We start from the raw sequence: 17,643 nt of genomic DNA on the forward strand, positions 1-17,643 counted from the left end.
TAAATCCTGCCTTCTATTGCAACCCAAATGGATTTGTAGGCAAATAATAATCTCATTCAAATGATTGGTGTTCTTCTCATGCTCGCTGAGTGTTAAAGATGTACACGGAGGGTGTATAACCACAAATGAATAGCTGCCACACTCGAGAAAATATATGAATAACTGTAGCAGATAGGAACACTGTCATTTAATTTCCCCATATTAGCATGCTGATCCAAGGGTTAATATAGTGCAGAATATTATCACTTCTTTTCATCTACTACTTGGGGTCAAATCCTCCCCAATTTTATATTATTATCTTATATATTGAATGTAGACAATATACCAAGTCTATAAAAGAATTTTTATAAGTATATTTTTAAATCTGTTATGAATAAATAACAAAATGGCTCCCATTCTACACGTGGCTCAAACCCACAACCTCTGCTCTCATAAACCTAGTCTGACTGACTGAGCTATGCAAGATACAATAATACAGAGGGCGCTGCAATAGAAGAACCAGATGTATGAAGTGAAAAATGTATAGTGGAAGTTAGATGTACATATGGAGGCTCACTCGGAGGGTAAATTCCTGTAAATACTGAAATCTAGAAGCAGACAGGAGAGCGATTCTCTGAGAGTGGAACTTAACACAAATGCATAATGTATATAGCTCTTTTCTGATAAAATAGCGTAGTGTCCAGCAAGAGGATCGGAGTCTGTACGGATGGAATTCTTATCGACAGTGGCATTCCACTGGAGCCCCAATCTGTTGATATAGCTAAATGACTCCACGGAGGATTCGGAACTTAGCACACACTACCTCCACCTAAAATGGAGGCTCCATTCAAAAACAGCTGATTTCCGCAACTTATATGAAAAGAATGGTGATCACATGATCGAGTTGTAAAGGTAGTTTGTCCACAAATAATCAATTATAAATGCTTAACCATGTTATTAAGTATGAAATTTAGAATGTCTGTATCCCTATTTATAATAAATAAAGGAAACCGACAATCGTTCTCTCCCTCCCTAAATGAATAACCAGCATCAGTGCTTATTGTTTGGGCTTGTTAAGATGGGGACAAACACCATGGGGTCCTTCTGCAACATGAATGACTTGAACAAAACTAAACTCAGCAAGCACCCCTGCTAATTTACATGGCACTGAATGGATCTACCGAAGTGTAGTGTTGTTTTGCATATGACTTCTCTTTATTACAGATGCATGCAGAGAATCGCATATGCAATATACCCCATCCATTCTCATGTTCTGCAGATGACGCATTTGACATGCTATATCTTATAGCTAAATGACAATGACCTGAATGGAGGCACATAGAATACTTGTGCATCTATAGGGTACTAGGTACCATAATCAAGCATCTACAGTACAATAAATATCTGTATCTAACTGTTTAGTGTTAGTGTAGGTATCTAAAAAACAACTTAAACGATTACAGAGTTAATCGTCATAAAAGTCATTTAAAGCTGCATTACCCCCTATTACTAATAATCCTCTTCTCATTTCCAGAATCCCAGGGGTACTTGAATGCAGCGCAAGGGCGCCTTTAAGGGGTGGGGTTATTTGTTGCCAAGAAACACTCCCTCTGTGTTGAAAATGACTATAGAGTCTGTTTGTGAATTAGAAACTGCACACAAGCTCCAGGTTTGCACTGTGCTCTGTGCAGAGGAGGGGGGATGGGAGGGTCAGGCAGCAGCAGAACAGACCATTCAGGTGCTGAGTGTCTTCTATGTCATCAGAAGGCTCCCGTCACACAGCTCTGGAAGGAGGGGAATCTCTAGCTGCCTAATCTGCAGAGGAAAAAAGGTGAGTACATGCGATGTGTCTGTCCTGCCAGTGTATGTCTATCCTGTCAGTCTCTCGTCCTGTCAGTGTGTCAGTCTCCCATTCCTGCCAGTGTCTTTCTGTCCTACTAGTGTCTGGCTGTTCGTCCTGTCAGTGTACTAGTCACCAGTGTCTGTGTGTCCTACCAGTTATCCAGTCTCTTATTCCTACTGATATTTCTGTCTGTCCTGCCAGTGGCCAGTCTCCTATCGCGCCAGGGTCTGTCTGTCATGCCAGTATGTCAGTCTCCCATTCCTGCAAGTTCTATCTGTCCTGCCAGTGTGTCTTTCTCCCAGTCCTGCCAATGTTTCTTCTGTCTCTGTCTGGGGTTGTTTGTTACTATTGGAAGTTGAATGCTGAGTGATTCAGTAGGGGGAGGGGGTATAATCAGATGACCTTACTTTGCCACCTGGTCTGTGGAGGAAGAAGGAGAAGGAAAGTTACACAGTTTATCTGGATCATTTTTTCACAGTCAGTAACCGACTGTTACTGACTACTCCTACTGGTGTGATCTGCCACCAGACATTTGCCGACTTGCGAAATGCCAACTGCGCAATAGTTGTAGGAGTATTCGGCTGCCACCAGTAGGCTCTTTCACCAGCACCTGGTTAGCTGGTATAGCTGCTAAAGCACCTCTTTGTTGTGGGCTGACTGGTACCTCCTAAATGCTTACTATGGATCAGGGCTGCTGAGTAATGGGCATAGCGTTGACACAGAGACACTTTGTTCAACACAGGACAGCCGTGGAATGGATTAGAGTGTAAGCTCTTATCTGTTGGTCACAGGATACAGCAGGGCATAGGCGTCAGGCAGAATCTTCAAGCAGTGATGTGTGCTCAAGGGTCCTTCATCATCATCATCATTTATTTATATATTGCCAACAGATTCTGTAGCGCTTTACAATCCTTACAAGGACCTTTACACACTAGGTGGAGGTACTAGTGATTTTCCAGAAGCTCAGATGGTATACTACAGTTAAAATACAAAATATAGCTCTTTATATACTGTTTCTGAGACACATGTTGGCTGGGGGTAACCTAGCCCCCTCATCCTATCTGGTATTATTATTATTATCATTTATTTGTTAGGCGCCACAAGATTTCCGCAGCGCCGTACACAGTACAAACAGTAGACTATACAGGGTGAAACAGTACAGAACAAGAAACAAAAATACCAATACTTCAGAAACTCCAGGCAGGCTGCTGCAATAAGCATGGAGCAGAAGAACAGGTGAGGAGACAGGAGGGAAGAGGGCCCTGCTCATTCGAGCTTACATCCTAAGGGAGGGTTGACAGACCAGGCACAAGAGGAGCCAGTTGAGGCAATGGGAGAGAGGGGAGAATGAGCGGAGGAAATAGGGGTTAAGTGGATGGGTGGTAGGCTTTGAGAAAGAGGTGAGTTTTGAGTGCACGTTTGAAGGAGCACAGAGTGGGAGAGAGGCGGATGGAGCGAGGGAGGTCATTCCAGTGAAGGGGGGCTGCACGGGAAAAGTCCTGGATTCTGGAATGGGAAGAGGTGATCAGAGTGGAGGAGAGGCGACGGTCATTGGCCGAGCGCAGGGAGCGGGCGGGAGTGTGAATGGAGAAGAGGTTGGAGATATAAGGGGCAGTAGAGTGGGAGAGTGCCTTGTAAGTGGTGGTGAGGAGTTTGAACAGAATTCTGTAGGGGAAGGGGAGCCAGTGAAGGGCAAGGCAGAGAGGGGAGGCAGAGGAGGAGCGGCGTGAGAGGTAGATGAGTCTTGCGGCCGCGTTGAGAATAGACCGGAGGGGGGAGAGACGAGAGTGGGGGAGGCCGGTGAGGAGGAGGTTGCAGTAATCCAGGCGGGAGATGATGAGTGCGTGTATGATGGTTTTGGTGGCCTCCTGAGAGAGAAAGGGACTGGTACCGCAAAGTCTGAGATATTACTTTAGATGTTTAGCATCAGGATGTAATATATTCTCCAAACTTGGATTTAACACAATTTAAACTTAACAAAATTTACATCAATGCGATTTCCCAAATTACTTGCTGTTAACATTATTCAAATATTTTTTTAACAGGACCGAATACACAGGTAACGACCCTCTGCCACTAATTAAAATACATTTATACTATAAGTTAATTCTAGGTGATCCAGCCACGGAGTTCACAGATAGTACCCACTAAACTGTATTTAGGTTGGTAGAAACAATTTCCTGCATTTATACTTTTGATATGAATATTAATTCCAAAGTATTTAATATAATGCTACATTCATTAAGGCATTTTACCTGAAGTCCAGTCCGCGGCATCAACCACACGGTGGATGCAGCAAGAACTTCTGTTTCTTTGGTAGGTGTATCTTACTGTATGCTTACTGCTTCACAGTACATACCTGAAACACACAGGGTTTGGTAGATGCAGCTAACTTCACCACAGGTAAAATGCTATTGTATGCTGTGTAAAAACCATTTTACCCTTTTAAATATACTATTAGTCTCATTCCGGTTATTTGATAAGACTATGTGAATAAGCAACACTTTGGGACTCCACTGTATTTGTTATATACTTAAAACAATTTAACTGCAAAAAGGATCTGTTTTGGGTTTATTGCTTTTTTTTTTTGCTTTGTTCTGAAATCAAGCATTCAGAAACCCCCTTCAGAAATCCTGTGTTTGTCCCTGCAGCTGTTTGTGTATTTATTTACCCATGTTTGTGGGTTTACAAATTGGTTGCAGCGTGCCCTTGTCACCAGGGCATGATTGCGCTTGCAGTTTTCCAAGCACCAGTATGCTCTGGTAGCCATGGGTGTGCTGGCACTGTGTTGTTCTGCAAGTGCCAGCATACCCAGGCAGATTATGGCTGCCAGGGCTTTCTGGAAGTTGTAGTCCCACACGCTAATTGAATTATTGTTTTATTAACTTTCACTTATTATATGCCAAACCCTGCCATTTTTTTTTGACACATTTGATTTTCTATAGGAATTCAGCTTCATGCTGACCAAACTGGGACTGACTCACATTATGACATGGGTTCCCACACTGCTTGTCACCATGTTATAGGGTGATTAGCCCAGCCTGGTGCTGATTACTGTACTTGCAGGGTAACCCTGCACTGTTTGTCCACATGCATTAGTGGTAACCAGCCCAGGCTATAAGCAGTGATGCTGATAATTTATTTATGTGTGTGGGGTGGAGGTGGGGGGTAATAAAGATGGGCGTAGCCTATTGTTTACAGTTCAGAGGTAACCAAATGACATGACTTTTAAACTGAGGTCACTGGCAGATGGCTCATAAATAGTTTGTACCCATCTTTTACAATACGCACATATCTTTAAAAGTCTTTATTGGAGCCAATTAGGTTGAGAATAACATTATATTTTACAGTTAGCTATGCATTTAAGTCTCTTGTATAATAGCCTAGATAAGAAAAATGGGTAATGAATACCCATGTAAAATAACCAGTAGGTTTAGAGTGAAGTTGGCAAAAAGTAACTACAATGCCACCCACTGTAAATAGGACACAGTAGAGGCATTATTAAAACTACCCACAAATAATTAAGGATTAAATACCTCATTGTTTTGTTTAGATTGGGAACACTGAGTTTTTTGCAAAGGAGCATGTCAATATTGTCTGCTTAAAGACGACTGTTAATATATTTTATTTATAACAGAGCTTTGTAGCTTCAAGCTAAATGTACTATTTTCTCTATGTGGGTATACTACAAATCCTATGTGCTGCAAGTTCTACATTTCTTGCAATAATGAGATTTAGTAAATTGAAACCAACTGTCTGCAAATTGGATAAAGGTATGTCAGTATCTATGCTATTTCTCCAGATGTTTCAAAGCTGAAGGGGCATACACTGAGTGATTTGCATGTCCTGGCCACAGTTCCTTAACTAAAGATTAAATCCCTTTGTTGTTGGTTTTGTGAGATAATGGTAATTATATAAATGGGAGTATGGTAATGCATTCTGTTTTTAAGAAGGCTTTTCTGTGTTTTCTGTAATGAAAGAGTTAATTTAGCCTGTTCATACTTCAACAATGGGATAACACCAGATCCTCTTGGATGGGGGTCATGTAAATCAATAAATCACATGAGTTTCAAAGACATCAGCAGAACTTACATATTGTACTGTGGAGTGTCTGGTTTCCTCACATCTCATCCATTCCCACATGTGAGGAGGGGTATGTGTGTGTGTGGTGGGGGGGGGGGGGCGGGGTGTCCATGTTTTTAGAGTTAGTGGTGGAATAACTTCGGTTGTATGAGTTAAATTTTAAATTATTTTAAACTGATTCTTTAAAACTTGTGTTAGTTGAATAGATTTGAGATATTGAGCTGGATTGTATGCTGACTGTTTTGTATAAAGTTTGACTTTGAGTAGGATCGATTTGAGAATTGAGTAGCACAAACTGCTGCTTCAGTGAAATCTTTTACTCAATATAAGGTAACCGTAGGCTGGCAACACACATTTCACATTTAACAGAAATGCATTAACTTCTGTCAGTGTTTGGCAAGCATCGCTACAAAGATAATGATCATGTTATTAGTATATGTGAGATATTTCTCAGTGCTTCAACACTTACTTCTGGCACTTTTTAGACACATTTTACTTATATTTTCTTTTGCAAATGCTGCTCTTTATTGTGTATTTTTAATTTATGTTTATGCACCATAAAAGAAATGTAGTTAATCCATCACGGTAACACATACACTACATATTCTCCTGATACACTGTTTTCATTGCCCCCCTTTTATTTAGGTAGTTGCCCTCTGGATTGTTGCACTAAATATAACAATAATAACTTAGCTGCCAACAAGAAAGATAATCATAAGCCTGTATTGCACATTGTTACATTTTCAGGTATTATAATATATCAGTTAATATACGTCCTGCTGTAAATTATAATAGCTTTACCATTTACAAAGGAGTTTCACAACCATATTAAAAATTTATACAGAACTCCGAGGTAACATCCATAATAATGTCCATAATAATTTAAGGTAAGGGCCACGTTATTCCTTATAATATATTACATAGTTATTATAAGTTTTATTTAGCTTACTGACACAGCCTCCCAATAACTGACACACATACAGATACTACTTACCTTTGCTGCTACACTTTGCTGGGCTGATGGAATGCTGCTGGCACTGCCAACTGTGCTCTTGTTAGGGCTGCAACAATATTGAGTTTGAGGATACAGCCTATTTCTTAGTTCAGGTCGCTTCCTTGATCTTGTGAGCTGTCATGATGGGAGCGCTGGGAAGGATTTTGAGTGATCCTTCATGTTTTGAAAAATTAAGTAAATCATCTTATGCAGATAGTGTTTACAGAATTATCATTGAATTCTGCCTATTGATGGGTAGTGTATTCCCGTTTCTATATTAAGGTTTGTAAATAAGGAATAGCCATTCATTTTGTGGATCTTATAAACATGTCTGTTTCAAAAATTGTCATACATGAATCACTAAATATTCAAGCCTATTAGAGAAGCAAATTATATTAAGCCCATTGTTCAAAGTACTTGCAATAGCATTGTAATGTTGCTGTAAAACTAAAAGGATGAATGCCCATTTACTGAAATAAATACTTATATATTAAATGCTTCATAGGATAAGTTCAGATAAGTTAGAGTACCTATAGCACACCTTTCACAAAGTAAATTAGGCTAACCACCATTATCTTCAAGTGCTGTGTCCTATCATATTTGCAATTTATTTCAGAAATTTAAATTTTTTTATTAATTTACATTTGTATTTTATGTGTTTGTTTATAATACACACCAATGAACATGATGATAACGGCATGCAAATGTGATGCTATAATAGTGATGTGTTTGTTAGAGGTGTATTACTATTAATGCTGCAATATATTGATTTGCATGCTAGTTCTGCAGTAGTAGTGGTATTACTGCTACGGTGTTGCTTATAATTGATGGACATACTGGCTATTACTGATATACATAGCATTAGGTATTATGCGTATTACTGCTGGTGACATTGAATATATTTATTGGTGGCATATTATTACATGGGTATATTGGTGACTTTATAACTGATATCAGTGCTGCTGCATAATAATACTGATGAGTGGCGTATTACCTTTAATGGGCCTATTACTTAAAATTACTAGTAGTACTGCTCATGTTGTTAGTATATTTTTGCTGATGTACGTGTATATCTATTCATGTGGGTGGGGTACGGAATACCGGTGCTGATTGCACCGACAAGACTTACCACGACATCTTGAGTCCGGAGGGCTGCTTTCCGACGAGGATCCAGCAAGACTCTTCTGTGAAGCGGCTTTAAGCAATCCCGAAGAAAGAACACCAACAAGTACATTGTACATGGCCGCATAGTTACATTACCCCCTTAAGAGCAGCATTCACAGCGTCGCCTATGTCAGTGACGTCATCATGTCCCGCCGGCGTCTTTCTTCGGGATTGCTTCAAGCCACTTCACAGAAGAGTCTTGCTGGATCCTCGTTGTGAAGCAGTCGTCCGGACTCAAGATGTTGTGGTAAGTCTTGTCGGTGTAGTCAGAATCGATATGCTGACTACTATCGTATTCATGTCCATATTAATGGAATGTAGCTAATGGTGGGTCTGTTTTAGTCTTATTTTTATTCTATGCTTATCAGTAGTAGAAGTGGAAATTTAGAAGTGGCAGTATGGGAAATGTAATGGGGATGTAATTGAATGGAATTTGATAGTTTTACAATTAAAGTAGTAGAAGTGGCGGTATAGCATGCCACTGTATACCAGCCCACTTCAACCACTGATGCATATTATAACTTTTGGATATATTATTTATATTAGATGTTATATTACTTTACACTGCTACTGCTGTGATGTCAACTTAATTAGTAGAATGGTATCTACCAACCTTACGTATGTTAACTTTATTGGGTTATGCAAAATTATATTACCTTTAATGTCATGTGATGTTCACATATGAGGTCTTGTAACTGTGGTCACTGAGCACAAAAACCCCCGTTCCCTCTGTGTAGTTAAGGGGACTCATTTATCATCCCTACAATGGGGCTTTCTACTGACTTGAATTACAATTGGACCAGGGCTGGTGTTAGGTGCTAGGCACCCTAGGCCAAACGTCCACTCACATTTGCTGACCACACCCAAGGGAGCATGGACACCCCATGCAATAATGTTCCACTGTTTAATTACTTCACTATCTGTTTACCTAGAAATTCACCAGTGTTAGGTGCTCATTCGCCATGCTGCACTGTTTTAAAGAGAAATATAAAGTGGGGCATTCCTTCCTGCAGTTAGGACAAAGTTCTGACTTCACAAGAAAGTGCCACCAAATGTATCATATGTATGTATTTATGCTTCTATGTGTGTGGCCCTCTCCCATGTCATTCATTTTCCACCACAATGCCCTGTAATTCACACATCTTTATTTCCCCATTCTTCACCATATCCCCTTTTTACCCGCTCTCACCCCTTCCCAGACATGTATTGTCTTGTAGAGCAGGAAATTAGGCTTTTTGGTGATATTATTGGGATCATGTCGCTGCTTTGTGACATTACCATGCTCCCAGCCCATTACTGACATTGAGAAGCAGAAGCATGATGTAACTGATCACATGGCCACAGAGCCTTACATCCCACTCCTATGCCTGCTCTACAAGGTAAGAAAGGATAGAGGAGGGGAGGGCGGGGCAGAAGCCCTTTACATAATTAAACGCACCCATTTACACATCAGCCAGCCAGTGAGAAAAGGGATTTTTTTTAAAGTGCTGAGTGTGTGTCTGCCACAGGAAAAAGAAAAACATGTGACTGATTCATTGTTTTAGGCACTTCTCAAAATATTGGTTGATTTGAGTTAATGTTTTATAGTGTGTGTTACCTTAACTAGCATATAGTGCTAGTGTACTCCTTTCACATTGTTCTTCACATGACAAAGCGAATAACTGGTGCTTATCACTTCTCTGGCAGAACTATCCAAAGCTCTTATTGATGCTGATGAAAATCTGATGATGATAATATTGACCATCATTATAAGTGAATTCCTATTTCTTAGCCTGTATATTGTGTATACATCCATCTTATTTGTACAGTACATGTATTTGATTCAATATCATCACATGACAGCCAGCATATTCACATGGCTGCTCAAATGCTATATGCACTGAAAATGTCAATAGCATTACTAATACTACTAATAATACACTTGTTAATGCAATTAATGTAAGCAAGGAACAACCAAGTGCTGAAAATTAAAATATTGGGTGATTAGTTTTCGTTCACCTTAGAAACCATTAACCATGATAATGTTTAAAAACACATTTTAAATATGAAAGACATTGCATTATTGATTATATATACTGATATGCCATTAAACTATTAAAATATAAATGTTGAAGTGTAGTAATTGTAAATTTTAATCTGTACAAATGACAGCTTTGTTAACTGTCTTATATTTGTAATACCTAGGTTTGCTGAAGTGCTGGATTTTCCTGATTTATCACTTCTTTTTCTATTTTATTACAGGAGGAAAAAAAAGATCAGCCCCGAGAGATCTGGACCATTCCCTCGGCTGCCTACACTGTGCTAATTAGGTGCCTTCGGGAAGGGGTAAGTTGTGCTCTCTAGAAATCCTCCACTGTAATAACCCCTCAGACATTATGTGAGAACTGTAGCCAGCAGCTGTGCAGCATCTTGTCAAGCAAGTATACCTCTAGAATTTAAATAGCACTAACCAGGCAATGGACCGCTGCATAGATAAAAAATGATAAGTTACTTTTTCCCCACAGCTTAAAATTAACATGTTGTTAATTAACGTAAAATCAAGACGTAGAAACTAAAATGTTCTTCTGAGACAGAAAAATACAGCTGATTGTGATTGGAAATGAACAAGCCACAGCCATGCAGAAGTCCAATCGATTTCACAAGTCGTAAAATGAAGTCACGTGTTAGGGATAACTTGTGGTATAAGACAAACAACTCCTGTGAGGCTTTGTAAAGTGTAGAACCATGAGTCCAGTGCAGCAGTCTATGTTCCTTTTAATTACTCACTTCTGACATGTTGCTATAAAGATTTGCTTAAAATTTAGTTTGCTTAAAACTGAAATGTGCATCCCCTCGGCCCAGCCACAATTAAGAACAATAACATGTAATCACTATATCAATAGGTTGCAGTAGTAGCTTTATAAACCCCATATGACATTTTTCCTGCTCTTGGCAAAGCCCAAGGCGAAAAGCATTCCTCCCTTGGCTAGAAAAATCTTGATAAACATTGTTCTTTTGACATGATTATAGCTTGCAGATAAATGTGAGAAAATTGCTAAGGCTTAACATCAGAAATGAAAAACTTTAGAACCTTATACAACCTCCTGGAAAACATTTTGCAATATTTGGACTCCTTCCAAGATATTGTAATGGACATGTAGTTAGCTGTCATTGGGTGACATATAGGCTCTGAGATGTATATAATAAATGCTGTTGTCATCTTGTAACAAAGTAACCAAATTTGTGTGGATTCACAACACATTTTGACATTTGTTAAGGTGTAGACACATTAGGGTTTATCCACAAACAATTTTTATTGTAATTTTGTTGCCCCCAAATAAGTAGCATGTGCTTTGTTGCTGTCAGCACATGTGTATATTCTGCTAGTAGCTTTGCAAATGAATAAAGACCAGCTTGTCCTAGAATAAATATAGTTGGTATAAAATGTAAGACGTTTCACGTTGTCTCTGCCAGTTAATGGAATGGCATGCACTCTGATGATGCATTGGTATGTACTCCTATAACTGTTGATGATAACTGTTGCCTCTAAATGGTCAGATTTTGATTGCTGTGTTTTTATATTTGCTGTCTGTTCTGATTATTTGATTGCAGAGTAATAGCAAATAAAAAGTCCCTATTTTTCCTTTAACCATTTCTACAGCATACTTTTTATTATCATGTAGTTATTCACATTGTCTTTTCTCATTCTCTGGGTTTGATAAGTGGATTTTTAATGAGTATGTAGATACAAGAAAGTTGCACTTTAATTAGTGGTGAAAGTGAAAATTTAGAAGTGGCCTTATGTCAAAATGTAAGCGAGTTGAATATGATAGTTATACAGTAAAGGCAGTAGGAGAAATGGCGTTATGGCGTGACAATGCATCGAAGCCCACTTTGGCCACTGATTATAACCATGTTAATTGAACGTATAATGAATGGAATTGTAGTGCACAAAAGTCTGACATGTTTACCAGCCCGACTCTGCCTGGAAATTAAATTCAAATGTTGACAATTGTGGGAATCCTGACGCTTATAGTGACATCTGTAAGCTAAATTAAAATTAGAAACTTAAGATGGCCCCTTTTTGCCATGAACAAACGGGGGCATAGGTGTCTGTGTTTTTTTTACCTTTTAGATTTAAAGGTCCTTTAATATTTTTGTATGTTTTTTTAATTCTGTACATATGAATTTCTTAGTTTTTATGTTTCATTATCAAAGAGGGCCCTGGTTCCATCTTGTATTGAACCTGTGCTGAATACAGACTCATTTGAGAGATATTCATTCATTTATCTATTCTTCGATTGCCATAATTGTACCAAGACAAGTAATTCATCTGTAGATCTCAAACTTCCAACTACTTGAAGTTCTCAAGAATAAATGTATATAGTACTAATTTGTTGAGCAAGCATCTTCAAGCTCTCAGTGTTAAATGACTGCCGACTTAATCTGTCTTGATAGGGTATTTCCCAAAAACTCCTGAAAAATGTAAACACAAACTTCCTTTTCTTAACCCTTATCCTAAAGTTTCAGATTTTGGGAAACACATTTGTATTTCAAACATTAAATGTTAAATCAGTCCTTATATGGTGCTGCTAACTCAACACTATTTGTGGTCATTCATTTTTTATTGTAATCCTAGGCATCTTTCCCTGCCGTAATAAATACTTCGTTTGGGTAATTTGTTTTATATGCTTTTTGCAATTAATAAAGGCAATGCATGTATTATTAAATACATTATTCTTGAAAGTATATTATTTTGCACAACATAATTCTAACTAATAAGTGCATAAAGCGGTATTTAATAATCCAGATTGTGGCCTCTGCATGATAATCTAATGTCTAGGTAAGACTTCAACCATCCACTTAAATAAATTTAATTGTATTTCTAAATGGGAACATTACATCTTTTACCCATTTTATCATATCATTTACATGAGCATTAATACTGTAACTTGCAAGTTTACTAAATGAATCAAGAATTTTACAAATGTTGATCTTCAGGTCTGAAAGGTAAAATAAGATGTCATAGACATATAAAGATTGATCAATAGTTATGCTACCTATTTTTTAAACCTAGTCATTCACTCTTCAAGTCATGCAGCAGAGGTTCAAATGTCAAATCAACATTCAAAAATATGACCTGATGCGTAATGGAAAAGAGGGAGAATAATCACTATTTATTACCAGAAACCTAGACTAATGGGAACACAGTGTGATTTGAAAAAAAACTAACAAAAAAAACCCAGTATCCTATACGATTTTTTATACAAGATGGTATTGTATTATTGGATCAAATGCTTTCACAAAAAAAACAAAAACTTACCGTGCATCTAGTGTTTTGTGCTTTCATAGGCAGCAGTATATATGACTATATGACCAGCCCAAATTATAATTTGTGCATACTTAGGCCACTCTTCCCAACACCACCTTCTATCCAACTTTCACCAAATAGCTCTGGTCAACCATCTAAATCAAAATCAAGATAAAAAAGAGTTTATAGAACTAACAGGACACTCTTTTTCTTTTGACATCAAATGGTTACACTGCAGACGATATAGAAGAGATTAACCTCAGCTCGACTTCACAATGTCTCTTTTCCTCCATTGGAAAATACCCAATGGGTCTGTGTACTCTTTGGGTAATCTGCCTCCTATATTTCACTTGTTCACTGTTCCCGCTGTCATCCATGTTATTTGTAAACGGCTGAAATGCCCAAGGGCCTTTTATTTATTGTGCTATTGCAAATCTTGTATCAGGATAAAGGCTTTTTGGAGGGCTAAACATGCTGATATAAAGGGATATTTAAAATATAAATTTTCCCAACCTTTATCCCTGATGAAATGTCACTTCCTATAGAATGTCTGCATTATGAGTCTATAATCTTCCATGATGCTTGTTACTCACTTAGTTCCAAGAGTTTAGCTTTTGCCCTGTCCTGATTGTTGTTCAGGCTTAGTGCTGATGATAGTGGCAGTTGTATTCGCTAGTTTGTTTTTTTCAGTTTCTGTCCAGTTAGCTAGCTGCAGATTTTCACTGTCTAGTCACTACGTCCACAAATCGAGAGTTATGACTTATATTTATTAGGGCTGACACTTTGTGTTTTCAGCACTTTTATGTTTACATATTTTGCATTTAGTTTTGTATTCAGCTGTTTAAATGCATTGCGATTCTGCTTTGTTAGTTCTATTTACATTAGATTCATCTAGCTATACAAGTTTGACATTCATGAATTATGACTGATGGATGGATTTGTTGCTTAAGCTATTTGTAAGGGGAAAGTGTCGCTAAAATAAGGAGCCTTTTAAAATCGTATTTATTTACTATCATTTATATAGCAATAGCATACTATGCAGCTCTATAAAATTGGGAACAACAGGGTAATGAAGGCTATGTATTAACAAAGAGATAAAACAGTAATAAGGCTCCAGCTTAATATCTATAAAAAAAGGGGAGTTTGATAAATGAGGCTAAATGCTACAGATTGCTTATTGGTCCAGTCAGATTGCAATGAGAACAAGTGCTTAGCTGGGTTATATGATGCAGTCATACACCAATGTTAGTTTTGTGGTCTGGTGGTTGTTTGAGCATAGAAATAGAATGTTTATAAGTACTGAGGAGTAGTTATTGGGTAGACAACCTAGGGAGATTATAACTGTTGCAGAGAGCAGCTTTGGGCCACCCTGCAGCCGCGTTTGGAACCACCTCTCTAGACTGCTTGCACATTCTTGGCCAAATCTGGTGTTGTGTGGGTAGCCTTCGGGGTATGACTCAGCAGCCTTCCTCCCCAGGTTCCACATGCAGCTTTCGCAATACCCGGTAATACATACACCATCACTCCCCAACCTCTACAATCCGGCACAGATGAGGTCAGGAGGTCATATGCCTACACCATCATTGCGTACACTTTTTTCACTTTGTACGCCGTGGTTAAAAATGTGGCACTGGAATTTGATAAGTTTGCCTAAAGAAGTAAGTATTTAGCAAATACTTGAACCTTTTGGAGGCTATTTGAAAGTCTAATTGTACACGGGGGGAATTCCACAGTGTGGAATGATGCAGACTTTTGGTGCAGTTTTGTTAATATTTGTTTTGTTGGGGTCAGACTAGCCCATTTTGTACCGTAGAAATCCCCTGGGCCCCGCACCTTACCCCTGACCCTCCGTGTGTCCTATGTGGTATGTTGAAAGGAAAGAAAAATGACTGCACTAGTAATTGACACTGTGCTGGAAATAATGAAGAATCACTTAGGTGAGATAACGGGCAGTGATCCTTATTTCTTTCCGCCCCCAGTACTGGCTGGATACACACCTTCAGCGCTGGCGGTGACACATTTAATAGCACCCTACCATTGTTTTCTCCCTGGTGGGCCCTTCATGCCCCAGTCTGACACTGTTAGTAAATTATTTTTCATTGGATTCGGTTAAGTACAGGCAATCAATGTAGTGACTGGCAGATGAGTGTTAACAGGAAAGGGAGGTTTTGCTATTAAATGGTAGTAGTCTTCAATTTATATCTTTAAAAATACATTTTAAATGAACACTTGTCAGAAGAAAATGGTCTTTCAAAAAGTGTTGACTTGCATGGGAAGCAGAATTGAGAGCTATAAATAACAAGTATTTGTAAGAGATCATATCCCAAAACTAATTTCTGTTATTAATCATAATAACATTACCCTGCTAAATTGTATGCATATGACCTATGTAACCCCTTTGAAAAATATTTAAGTTTATGGAAGGACAATCCAAAGTTTAGGGAAACAATGTATAGTCGTTGTGACGTGGAAGAGGGCACCACCAGGTCTGGAACTGGTCACACATTAATAAATTCTGGTTGCAGTGCAGGAATTGGCCAATATGGGAGATTATTAGTGCATGAATTAAAGTTTTAGCAGTGTTATGTGTGAGAAATATGCATATTCTGACAATTGTTCTCTAATTGATATAACAGGATTTGGATACAGATTGGATGTGGGGAACAAAGGACAGTTCTGTGTCAAGAGTGACATCTAGGCAGCAAGCTTGAGGGATAGGGTTTATTGTTATGTTGTGAACAGAAATAGACACATCAGTTAGGTAACTTCTGTTGACTGTAGGGAGTTTATTTGCTCGGTTTGTAAAAAAAAATAATTTGAGGTAGCGAAACGACATAAAAGATGAAATAGCTAAAATACAGTCAGTAACTGGGGCCACACAGATGGCGAAAATCCAGAGAGAATAGATACATTTGGGTGTCAGCTGCATAGAAGTGATACTGAAATCCAAAGGTTGTTATTGGTTTTACAAGAGATGTGGTATAGATAAAAAGAGCAGAGGGCCTAGGACCGAGCCTTGTGATGCTCCCAGTGATAGAGAATGCAAATTGGAAGTGAATTCAGAAAAAACTAAACTGAAGGCGAGGTTTGAGAAGTGGGATTAGAGTCAGGATACGTCAATGCCCTGAAGACCTATGGAATGCAACGTTTGTATGAGGTGTGAGTAGTCAACAATGCCAAATGCAAAAGAAAGTTCAAGGAGGATTTGAAGCGAGTAGTGGCCTTGTGATTAAGCAGTGATTAAATCATTAATAATCCTAGAGCAGCCTCTGTGGATTGTTGTAAGTTTAATATAGGCATGTCTCCCAAAACAGTTATTTAAGAGAGAGAGTTTGGGTCAGAATTTTATTTATTTCAGAATATGAGTAATAATCACATGATTGAAAAATTAAGGAAAGATACCAGTGGAGAGAACAAAAGATTACAGGTATTAGTTAAGGCTGTCATGTGCACAAGAGTCTTGAGAGAGAAAAATGTTGACTGATATGTGAGGGTAGAGTGCTGAGTGGGCAGGAAGTAGAGCGAGAGGAGACGAAGAGAGTAGATACTAGTGAATTCATTTGAAGAGAAGGTACCAAAGGGTACCGAAAAGGAGTTTAACAGGTTGTTGCATGGGGAAGAGGATGTAATTTAATGTAAGATCTTGTCCTTGAAGTAGGAAGCAAGACAAATGTATTCCTATAAACTCCATTTTTTCCAATGATGGTAGTCCGTTTCCAAAATATTGATTTTTTTTTTTAATGTATTAAACTATTTACTAATCACGGCTTATTTAATCCTGTTAATTTGAAATATCATGTTTGTTTATTAAAGAATCATCACAAAATTTCAACCCCTAAGGGGCAAAATCAATGTTTCGGAAACTAATGGTCAGACATTCGCAAAATATGGCAGAAATAGGTTTTTTTACATCCTCTCTTATAAAGAAAAATCGTACAAATCTTAGATGGATGGTGGACATTTCATTTTTATTGGCTCATCTAATGTGGAATTGTAAGCAATGTATACTCCAGTCTCATCCACCACTTTACAGAACCTAAAACAATCACATAGTTCTCTGTACAATAGTTTCTCTAGCAATGCAGGGCAGCACAGTGGCTTAGTGGTTAGCACTTCTACCTCACAGTACTGGAGTCATGAGTTCAATTCCCAACCATGGCCTTATCTGTGTGGAGTTTGTATGTTCTCCACACTCCAAAAACATACTTTTAGGTTAATTGGCTGCTTTAAAATTGACACTAGTTTGTGTGTGTGCGCTTGTTTGGGAATATAGACTGTAAGCTCCAATGG

The 17,643-nt window shown here is 38.4% G+C and overlaps 1 protein-coding gene across 5 annotated transcripts in view; it reads left to right on the forward strand.

Annotated features, from left to right (window-relative positions):
- ULK4 (unc-51 like kinase 4) overlaps positions 1-17,643 on the forward strand; it is a 572,842-nt gene that overhangs the window by 130,808 nt on the left and 424,391 nt on the right. For all 5 annotated transcript variants that reach the window (XM_075212480.1, XM_075212479.1, XM_075212478.1 and 2 more), the window contains one exon: positions 10,305-10,388. In XM_075212480.1, coding sequence (XP_075068581.1) covers positions 10,305-10,388 — 84 coding nt within the window. The remainder of the gene's footprint in view (positions 1-10,304; positions 10,389-17,643) is intronic.

This window comes from Mixophyes fleayi, chromosome 5 (assembly GCF_038048845.1).
Source record: "Mixophyes fleayi isolate aMixFle1 chromosome 5, aMixFle1.hap1, whole genome shotgun sequence".
NCBI classification, from domain to species: domain Eukaryota; kingdom Metazoa; phylum Chordata; class Amphibia; order Anura; family Limnodynastidae; genus Mixophyes; species Mixophyes fleayi.